General features: G+C 35.6%; 1 protein-coding gene across 1 annotated transcript; it reads left to right on the top strand.

Moving 5' to 3' along the window:
• The first annotated feature begins 2130 nt into the window (after positions 1 to 2130).
• LOC111517023 (uncharacterized) lies at positions 2131 to 6655 on the top strand. The gene is made up of 2 exons (XM_074173878.1): positions 2131 to 2319; positions 6204 to 6655. The coding sequence occupies exons 1-2, from the start codon at positions 2204 to 2206 to the stop codon at positions 6544 to 6546; spliced, it is 459 nt and encodes a 152-aa protein (XP_074029979.1). The 5' UTR covers positions 2131 to 2203; the 3' UTR covers positions 6547 to 6655.
• The last annotated feature ends 4970 nt before the right edge of the window (positions 6656 to 11625 follow it).

Below are 11625 nucleotides of genomic sequence, written 5' to 3'. Positions count from 1 at the left end.
AATGAAACGACCTTCTAACGGTAAACCTTGGTTCAATAAAAACTGCGAGCAAGCTGTCACCTCCAAAAATCGCGCCTACCGGCAGTGGCGCAAAAATCTCTATGCTGAAAATTAAACTAGGTTTGATAATGGTCGCAACCGCTGCAAACTTAGAATAAATGAAAGCAAAGAATTTGACAATCAGAGAATTAGGGATAAACTGCTTGCCAATCCCAACGGGTCTAGATCCTTCTAGTCGCTAGTTACAGCTGTTAATCAGAACTTTACAACATCTACTAACACAAGCGTATGATTCAATTGCAACAACAGCCATAGAAAATGCAAATCTACTAGCTGCAGAATTTACGACTCACTCCACAGTCGATTTTCTTGTAAAGGCAACACCCACTATTCCTACACTAAAATCCACAATGCCGGAAATTACTTTCCGACAGCATCTAGTCAGGCGAATTTTGAAACAGCTCAATATCAACAAGGCGTCTGGTCTTGATGAAGTACCCGTCATCGTAATCAGAAAGTGCGCAAATGAACTCGCACCAGTATTTTGCAGATTTTTCAACCTGTCTTACAAGAAAGGAAATTTTTTTCTTGTTGGAAGATTGCTCGCGTTCAGCCTATTTTCAAAAAGGGCAAGAACACTCTTCCAAATAACTATAGACCAGTCGCTTTAGTATCAGTGATATGAAAAATCATGTAGAAAGCTGTAAAACATCATCTCATCAAATATTTGGAATGCTTCAATATCTAGAGCGATCATCAATATGGCTTTCGGAAACAAAGATCAACAGGCGACCTTCTGTCGTATGTCACCCATGTTTGGAATAACGCAATCGAGAAACATGGAGAGTCAAGCGCTATTGCGGATGATATTTCTAAGACCTATGACCATGTGTGGTATGAGGGTTTGCTGGCCAAACTTCGATGCTATGGCTTGTCGAATAATTTCCGTGTATGCCTCCTCAGCTTCCTGAAAGAACATTTCCAGCAAATGGCCCTTGATCAATATCTCTCGAATACTTTCATCATCAACGATGGTGTTCCTCAGGGATCCATATTGTCTCCAACCCTCTTTTTATTGTATATCAACGATCAATTGGAAGAAACCAGGAGATTTCACACATGTCTCGTCATTACATTTGGATTCCAGGACATCGCCTGCAGATGCACATCTTCACAGCAGCAGCAGGAGGTTGAATATTTTAATGGAGATCTAGAAGTAATTTCGAATTGGGGTGAAATTAACCAGGTTCAATTCAATACACCAAAATTCAGGCATCGGTTTTCTCCAAAAAGATAAACAATGTCTCCGAACCGGATATAATGTCAGGTCAGACAATTCCGCTTTCTGCTTCGATAAGTTTGGTTAAAATGGAAACCATTATGACTTGGTACAATCATGCCGTTGGAATTGTAAAGGCTGCTTGTCAAAAGCTTGGAAAACTTACAGAAAACTTTAGAGAACCTTTTCAAAGGGACAGTCTGATTGGCTCAGACGGTCCCTCAGTGTTCATTGAGAGGACTCCTGGACAGAATAGGGCTATGCAATGAAGACCTTATATGCCAGCAGTGCCATAAAAACAGAGGCAGGTCATCATATTTTATGCAAATGTGAGGTATTGGATCACAGGAGGCATACAATTTATGAACGCTCCTAAAGAATACGATATACATTCAGCAAGGCACCTTTACAAACTAGTATAGAGTACAAGAATGTTGAAATGGATTTCATGAAACATATGGAAGAAAAACACAATAAGCCCATGAGGCTGCAGTGTTTTCCGAGGACTTGGCAGAAATGTACAAGTCAGATGACTCCCAAGTGGTAGGAGAAAAGTTCTGCTAGTTTAGATTTTCAGTTCTGTACTTACTTCGTGAATTCAAACAATATGGATTTCAGTATTGTAGATGATTTAGTGAAACCCTGCCCGATTGACTCGTCAGCAATTACAAACTATTTATATTTCAATTTTCAATTGACTATTGAACTTCAATCAAAACATAGAAAAAGTGATTCGTCAATACAAAATATTACTGTATTTTGTTTTAACAATAGCACGATTCTAAGAAGTGATTAACCATGATTATATTCTGAAATGAATAGAAGGAACATGACTGGTTCTTTAAGATAACAGTACATAACAAGTCGAAATATTAGTTGGTAGAATTGGCCACTCCGTGAATAGTTGTGAACAGTTCCTCAACGATGAGGAATAAAACCATCTATTTCATATGTTTGATATTTTTTCTAAATGAAATAGCAAGCGAAAATGAATTGGAACAAAGAAAAAGTAAAGTAGGAGATTATAATGTAACTTTCAGGTGAGTTCAAGAATGTATTATCATGTTAGAGATTTTATCGTGTTGAAACGTTTCGAATGTTACGTATCGAACCCTACTGGATGAAATGTATGAAAATATAGGTTCATGTACACATGTTCATTTGGTTGAGTAATTTTGAACCACCTGTTCTGACCTTCCCTGGGGCAAGTTTGATCAACGTTCTACAAATAATCAAATGATACGCCTACTTATGGATTGCTTGACCAGTACCGGAATAATGGTAGAAGTTACTCCCCATACATATACTCAGTGAACATATTTGAAACTGATCATGTCTACTCACAAACATGTAGACTAATTTAAAAAAAAATCTGAAAAATTTGGTTCCCATAATAAAGATGTTATCGAGTGTGTATGATACAAATCAATGAGAAAATTCGTGAACACAACACTCCAAAAAGGGGGGCAAACTTCGGATACGTGTTTCTGGCTTTTGGCCTCATCAGTGAGGTGCAGCCAAGTGCAAAGATGGGCAACATTTGTTTGCTGAAAATAGTAAAACAACACATTCGCAAGGAGCCAACCGTACATTTGTGATTCCAGTCAGAAGACCCAGAGTTTCCAGGCTACATCTAACATGACCAAGTAGGCAGCTATAGTGTTATGACCACGAATTTTTTCATTTTTGATTTATATAATACACACTTGATAACATCTCTATCTAAATTCATATCCTGGACCCGGATGTCACGCAGGTAGCTAAAGCTGTGCCTACGTGGTCATGTTAGATGTAGCCCGGAAATTCTGGGTCTTCTGACTGGTACCACAAATGTGCAGTTGGCTCCTTGCGTATGTGTCGTTTCCTATTTTCGGCAAACAAGTGTTGCCCATCTTTGCACTTGGCTTTACCGCGCTGATGAGGCCAGTAGCCAGAAATACGTGTCCGCGGTTTGCCCCCCTTTTTGGAGTGTTGTGACCACATTTTTTTTCATTTTTGATTTTTACATATATTGCTTTCCATTTCCCAGAAAATAGATGCATAGCTACGATCCTGGGTGGAATAATAGAATGATAAGAGCTAGAGAAAATTTTGATTTTACACTAATATTAAAAATGAAAGATGCTCCTCAAAGTGATACGTTGTAGAGTCAAGCTTCGTCATGGACAGTTGAACAAGATTCGTTTTCTATCTTCAATTGCAGCTTCAATTGCAAAGCAACTAGTTGAAACCAGATCCTAAAAAACGAAGCATTCGTGATCCAATTTTAGACAGCAATGTTTCCATCCGCTATAAGTTTCATCAGTGGTACCAGGTAAAACCACGAATGTATTGCTGTACTCCAATGTCCACAAAGAACAAGCCTGAGTAAGTGGAAATGATGATATCTTATAAAAAAGCCATCTATGAGTCTTTTATCGAGCTGATGATGTTGTATTCATGAGGGGAGATCTCATCGTCATTACTCACTCAGGCTTGTCCTTTGAAAACAGTTGGATCCAGTAAAGCATTCGCGGTTGAGCCTAGTACCACTGATTTTAGACATATGATGGTGTTGGATCACGAGTGGTTCGTTTTAAGGAGTTGGTTGCAACTTATTATTATAAATATATAAAATACTGGTTGCTAACTGCTGTTAGCAACCAGTATTTTATTAATTTATAACTATAATGAAACAATACAAATTCAACTTAGAAGGTACACAAATACAAATACATATTTGAATATAAATATCAGGAGCATGAAGAAACTTTTCCTCAGTTATCTCAAAGGTGCGATTTTGTTTTATCCTTTTCATAAAAGAGGACGTATGCTTCTCCACTCACAAGCAATTTTGGTGAAATTGTTGACAAATCTTTTGTCATTCAAAAAATTAGTATAGCCATCTAAAGAGGAAATGCGGTTTCGTTTTTTTTGGTACTCTTGATGAAATTTACATGTTTCCTGAAAACCAACTTTATGAAGAAAATAGATGTAACAGCAAACCACTTTATGGAATTGAAACAAAAGCAAATCGAAAAAATACTGTCCCTCAGCAAAATTCTGAAATGGTTTTCAAAGATATTTCGAATTATCTAGTAATTATTCTTCAGTCAAAACCCTTGGGCTAAATGGGTTGAAAAATATTGGTAACAACTGTTTCATGAACATCGTAATCCAATGTTTATCAAACACGAGATGGTTATTGGAATATTTGAAAAAAGATGAATTCATGAAATATATCAGTACTAGTATTTCTAGTATGGAGGGTGCTTTGCAGAAGTCATCAAGGAGTTGTGGTCAGAAGATTCATTTGATAGAGTAAATCAGATTCAAAGTTTTGCTCTTCGATTCACGACCAACACGCCCAAGACTTCCTTCGTGGACTTCCACTGTGGACCCTCATCAGTAAGCTTGGATCCTTTCTGAGATTTGTCTTTTTCTATGCCACAAAGAACCGACCAATTGAGTTTGTGGCAATGCTTGGATTCTTTCACAAGAGAAGAAACTTTGGATGGAAATGAAAAACCGACGTGTTCGAAATACATGGAAAGAGGAAATGTGGCTACTTGTTGTTATAATCTATATGTACTTTTAACTTACAATGGGACTACTTACAGAGGGCATTATGCAGCATAATTGCAGATACCCATATACTGGCACGGAGCAAAAATACAACGATTCACACATGTCACCAATTTCACCAAAATAAAATCGCACCTTTGAGTATTTTATTATATTGTGTTCGATTCGAAGGTAATATATTTTCATAAATTCAACCAACCAAAGAAAAGTTTCTCAATATAAATACTAGCTATTCCCTGTTTTACATGAATTAAATGAGAATTGGAATACCATCATTTTGTGGCAAATCGTTCGAATTGAATTCATTTTTATTTTCAATGCAAAATATTACTAAATCCGTTACTGTACAAGTAAACTGTATACTTGTCTAAATAGTCCTCAGAGAATACTGTCACCAAATTATGAGAGTATTGTTTTCAAGAGAATGTCGTATGTATCTAGGTGAACGAGAGTGACACATGGGGCCATATGTTGAAACTAACGAAGCCCGTAGGGTACCTAAATATTTCGACCATTTCAGTCCGTAGTACTGATTGAACCTGCCGCTAGTAATTATTTAAAGATCGTTATCTTAAGGGAACATGACAATCAATATTCATTCCGAAAATAACTTGAATCGCAGTACGCTACAAAAATCATAATGTCATACTAGTTTGAAGAGCCTCACCACATTTATGAAATTCAATTTATTTAAAATATAACTTCAAAAGTTGTAATGGAAATGTTTGAAAACATTCAATTGAATGCATGTCCAATGAATTAGTGTTTTGTGATAGAAAGGACATGAAAGGACAAAAATTATTATTCATTTTACCTTTCATAAATTAAGAGCACATGAAACTCGTATGTCGAACAAATGGCCATATGAATTCCATTAGTTCGGACTTCCATTGTCTGATATTATATAAATCGATTTGAAATCCCTGAAAGAACTGAAAGACAAAAATTAAAAGTTCTTTCAGGGATTTCAAATCAGTTTATATAATATCAGACAATGGAAGTCCGAACTAATGAAATTCATCATTTCATCATGGAACATTGTCAATCACCTTCAAACAAATGGCTATATATTTCAATAAAAATGTTCAAACACTTTGATCTTCTTGAAGATGATCACTTGGTTTGGTGTTAGGAAAAAACTCTAGTTACATTCATTACTACACCAAAGGTTCCAATCATAAGTTTATAAAGAAGAATTTAAGGTTTCCGTGAATTTTTCTATTTTGGTAAATCATGTACATCAAACATTGATCGGTTGAATGTCTGGCTGAAATTTTAAATTTGAATTATCACTCAAAACAATACAACTCAATGACTTTTTCAAATGGTTTTCCTACACTATGTAAATTGTTCATTCTAGGTTATCAACAAGCGTACAGGAAAGACCAAAGTTGGTAACTAGCTCAATGAAATCAATTGAAAATGATTCCAACCATACAAGTTCCAGAAATACTACAGGGGACTCCGTCAATGTTGAAGATATACTACAAATAAATGAAGCATCTGAAGAATCGTTCATAAATATCAAAGATGATATTCCAGAATCACTTTCGCATATAACTACGGACCTACCAGAAGAAAATATCACAACTCAAGAAATACTGATATCGAATCAAGAAGAAAATAATAACAATACTATGGAGTTCGTCTTGCAAATTGGAACTGCAGCAATAATCTCATTGGCAGGTGGAGGCATAGGGTAAAAATCAGTGTTAAATTATTATGAGTTACTCAGTTTCATGTTTCGTAATTAAATATTTGTGATTCAGTATCAAAAATGTATCCATAACTGTAATATAACTCTCATTTCAATCATTCAATTTTTCACTTGCTAATCCCGAGACGACTGTCACCATGTTTTTGTCATGTCATGTCATGTCATGTCATGTTAGTTACCTGAAATATAGCGGCAACTGTTAACACACTGTTAACACACACATAATAACACATGTTATTAAATTCAGAAGTTTATTCTAACCTCCAATGGTAATTACTGGGGTGATGAAGTACTGGATTGTTTTTTCGGTAAATTCATCTCATTCATTAGAATGAGAAACAATAAAATAAAATCTTGAAGAAATTCAACCTAACATTTAAAAAACCAATAGGCAAAAAATTGAAGCCGTTTTTAAGTGCAGTTCTTGACCAATATTGTATTGTACCTAGGTTAGTAGCATACATATAATGATTCACATTGTCATACTGTATAAAATCAAATGGACAAAAAATTTGAAATGAAAGTAAATCAAAAGGGAGCTTGCTTTGTTTATTTTGTTAGATCCTTTTCCCAATCTACTTGTGATGCTCTGTTTGGAACCTTTGGTATAGTTATGAAAATTACTGTTATTTTACCACCTCGATCCGTGTTTCGATCACCAAGTGATCATCTTCAAGAGGAAGATTAAACTAAATCTACTTACAATGTTATCCTTATTTATACTATAAATACCTCTTCTAGGTACCTGCGTTTTGAGTGTCTTAAGAGTTAATTTCACAATATTGCCTTATGTACTAGCCCCAAATTAACTCTACAATGTTTTCTTATGTAATAGGTAAATCTAATAATTGATTATTTTAACAAGCTATATAGTATACTATTAGGTATTAATCCCCCATCATTATTCACAATATTAATATATTTACTCATTTCTATACTCTAATAGGCATGTAGATGCATGTTGTTGACTTGTGTAACTAATCTTAATGAGCTAAATTCTATGGGGTGGATTGTTGCAAAATATGATGGGCGACTTCTGATTTTTCTGGTCTTCCATATTTTAGGTGTGCTGAGTGTTCCTTATATCTTATTTTGATAAATCTTTTTGTCTGTCCGTAAGATTTTGCTTCGCAGTCCTTATATTTATTTCGTAAATTTATAAATATAAATATTTTTCGGAATTCTCGACTGTGTCCTTTGGATTTCCTAAAAGGCAAAGTAGTGTATGACTTGTTTCAAAAACCACCTTCATACTTAGTTCCTTGAAAATCTTTCCAAAGTTATTCGTGTATTGGTGGTATGGAATTGAGATATATTCATCTCGGTTTTCATCGTTTTAGAAAGTCGAGATTTCGTCCTCTCTTAACCAAAAATCTTTCTACATCTACAATACCCCTCGAGACACTGTTACTGGCTGCTATTTCCTGTATTGTGCATTTTTCTATTGTGAACAAGTGTGAGGGGAAAAGTCAAAAGATGCACTAGAAAATTCAGCCCAGCACGTTTTTGCTGTCCACAGTGATATGAACTGTCAGAAATATTCTATTCATCGTATTCTAGCCCTTCATATTGGCTTCAAATTAGCAAAACGTCAAGAAATGGAAGTTGTCCTTTATTTTCTAACTCATACGTGAATTTTATTGGTGGAAATCTGTTATTTAAAAAGGAAACAAAGTCTTCAATATTCGATTTTTTGTTATCGAATATTGCGAAAACATCATCCACATACCTAAGCCATGCTAGGAAAATACTTTGACTTTTCTTTGTTTTCCATTTCGAATCTGCTTATGAACAGGTTTGCCAGGTACGGAGACAAGGGGTTACCATAGCCGTTCCCTCCTGTTGTTCATAAAAATAACTTTCTATCTGGAAACGGTTTTATTTCATACACCAAACCAAAATCTCCTTTCTTGCAAAACGATATTTTTTGTAAATTGTATGAACTCTAAGGAGTTTTTGAAACTAAAACCTGGTTCCGCAAAAGGCAAGCCTTCAAGTTCCTTAGTGAGTCAGTTTGCTATTTGATAGGTAGGAGATAGAAGAGGTATCTATAGTATAAATAAGGATAACATTGTAAGTAGATTTAGTTTGATTTTCCTCTTGAAGGTGATCACTTGGTGATCGAAACATTATTAATTTCTATTGTAGCCTCAGGAACCGATATGAACCAAATCAACTTTTAAATATCCTTTCTCTGTATCGATGGAACATTCATAAGTTCATTAGCGTATATAATTGGAAACATTCCTATTCAGCTCTCAAATGTATTGAAGATGATCATAAGAAACAACGAAGCATTAAAAAAATCTCCATTTGAAAAATTCAACTCATTCAAACTACAGAAGTAGGTAAAATCCTTACATTATCTACAAATATTGAAATAGTTATTGAAAAAATCACTCTTAAGAGGTATTCATCAATTGAACGATTTGGTTTTCATCCTTATAAATTTAATGTCTTGAAACATCGTCACTTTCATCTAATAATGTAAACTTTTACGGCCAGAGATAACTGTGTGAAAGCTATTTTTCGTATTTTTTGGCAGAGGTCTTCAGGATTATATGCCTGACGTTTAATTTACTACTGCCATGGACATTATCAAATGTGATGTGGTAACGGTCGCAGGACCCGAGTTGTCGTTCCCGTGCTTTCGAAACGGAAACAAAAACTAGATTCTAATGCGAAGTCCAGCATGCTATGCTAACATGTATGCTAACATTCATGGCAATTCAGAAAAAAATCTTCGAACAACACGAAATTTTATTTTGCCAACTATAAACTGAAATATGGGGTGTGATTAGACAGATATGTTTCATCAGAAAAGTTTCAAGAAGCCTCAAAGGAGCATTGAATGTATTGACATCAAACTATCAATGCTTTTTTCCAATAATGCTTGAAAAATCTACTGCAAAATTCAGTCATTCCAAAACAATAAATTATATCCAATTATGATTATTTAATCACTTTAATAACGAAGAATGCAACTTATAACAAACACACATTGTTTGCCTCACACTTAATAATTGAATTGATTTATTGAAGGCTAGCCAACTGAACCGGCTTCGCTCAGGTAGCAGAACATAAATGCCTACAGATTTCTTCCTCATAGTGTCACATCAGTTTGTCTTTGAAGAGTGTTTCTTTTTTATGCATGCTTTCGAAGATAAAGATAGTTCTAGCACAGACCAGAACATTCAAGAACTATCCCAAAATATCCTAGAATATTCTTTTTATTCCTCATCTTCGAGGAAGATTTTTATTTTAACATGAAAGATGTGCTTCTGAATATATGAGGGCTGGAAGTTTTGCACTCTTGAAAGTTTCAAAAGCGTTCATAACATTCGAAATGAATCCAAAGCTTCCCATAACATTTCAGGATATCCTTGAACATTCTGCAATGGCTTGTACTAGTCTGGAACGTTTATCCATTCATGCCAACGGTGGGTAGTTTCTATCCGCAAACGTTCGGGAGGAAATGAAATTTGGTGGAATGGTAGACATAGGTCCCTTAATAGTACACCTGAGTTTGCGACCTCGGGGGTTGCCGCTCGAGGTGTGGAGAGATAAAAATTCTGCATCGTGACGCTTTAAGAAGGAATTGAGGTTTGTAATGAGTCCTATCGAAAAAAAAAATCAAATGAAATATGTACATAATTTTGAACTCTACATTATTTTGTCTACTAGCAACAGTTTCCGCTGTACGATGCGTCAAAGTTGGGGGTTGATTGATTATGTATTGATTATGATTGATTATGTAATTTTTTTTTGAGAGAGTTATGATTTCTGAGTCTGCAGATGTCCGATTTGATATATTTGGCCGTATATAACAAATGCTATGATTTTTTTAGCGCGCCTCTACATAATCCGATACAAACATTTTGTAAATAATAGAATCTACGATCAATATTTCCCCATTATTGCTGACTTAGGCGCCAAATTTATCATTTTTGTGTAGACGTGATACAAAAAAGTATGATTTTCAACTCATTTCCACACTACACTTTGGGGTAGAGTTGATCGGCGCGTTTTTTTTAACGTGGTATCCCCAAGAAGCCTAATTTACAGTCGATATTTGGGTTTATTCGTCAAACTCGGCAATGTATGTTTGGTCCTTATCGTCCTGTGACTGATCGAGAAAGTTTTTGGCATTTTCTGCATTGTCATCGTGTAACGCAATCTGGTCCGGAGTGTTTTCGCAGGACATCCCAGTATAATGTAAACAAATAGACGAACATTTCAATTCTATCTCAGAGGAACCACAAGCAGATCCACAACCTTTATTGCATCTGCACGAGATGCTCTTAAGTAAAACATCTGGAGCTGGTTCCTTTGCCATCCGTACTGCGTCCAGTCCTCTAGTTGTTCTGCGCCTTCCATGATCTTCTGGAAGTTTTTGAACTCCCCGTCAGCTCTGTACTTGATAATGAGTACGTCATGAATGATGATGGCATGCGCCGATAATTTGAATGAATTTTTTGAGACGGCCCCGACCAAATTCGTATACCGCAGAGTCCAATTTACTATGCACCATACTACCGTAATATGAACAGTTCGCCATCGGCAAAGACTTTTGTTAATTCGGCATTAGGATGGTCAAATACCTGAACCGCATCTGTTAATATTCGGTTTTTTTCTAAAGTTTTGAGGAATCGTATTTGGTGTTGACTTAACAATGCCGATGTAGTATCACATCCACTGAAGGCATGCAAAAATAACATACTTTGCTATATTGTAAACTTTGAGGCGAATAGAACAAATCCTGCTTTTTCCCTCTACCCGACTTGGGGAAATAAAGATTGGGGATCTTCCTGGCTCTAACAGTCAACAAGACAAGCAAATCAAAATCTTCTGCAATAACGAATATGGAGGAAAAAGATGGAACAAGTTCAATGGCAGTCTGCACAATTAATGAATCGGCGTCTTCGATCGCCTGCCTAACCTTGTAATTATGTGCTTCCAACTTTATTTGCAATGCGATGAGGCGTCTTTTGTTGGAGCTGTTTGATAAAAATTGTTCTTGCGATACAGTTGGAATCATGGATTCACCAAATAGTATATTAATACT

Source organism: Leptinotarsa decemlineata, unplaced genomic scaffold (assembly GCF_025532065.1).
Source record: "Leptinotarsa decemlineata unplaced genomic scaffold, Ldec_3_MD MMD2_tig00000505_RagTag_RagTag, whole genome shotgun sequence".
NCBI classification, from domain to species: Eukaryota; Metazoa; Arthropoda; class Insecta; order Coleoptera; family Chrysomelidae; genus Leptinotarsa; species Leptinotarsa decemlineata.
This window is presented reverse-complemented; position numbering and strand designations above follow the sequence as displayed.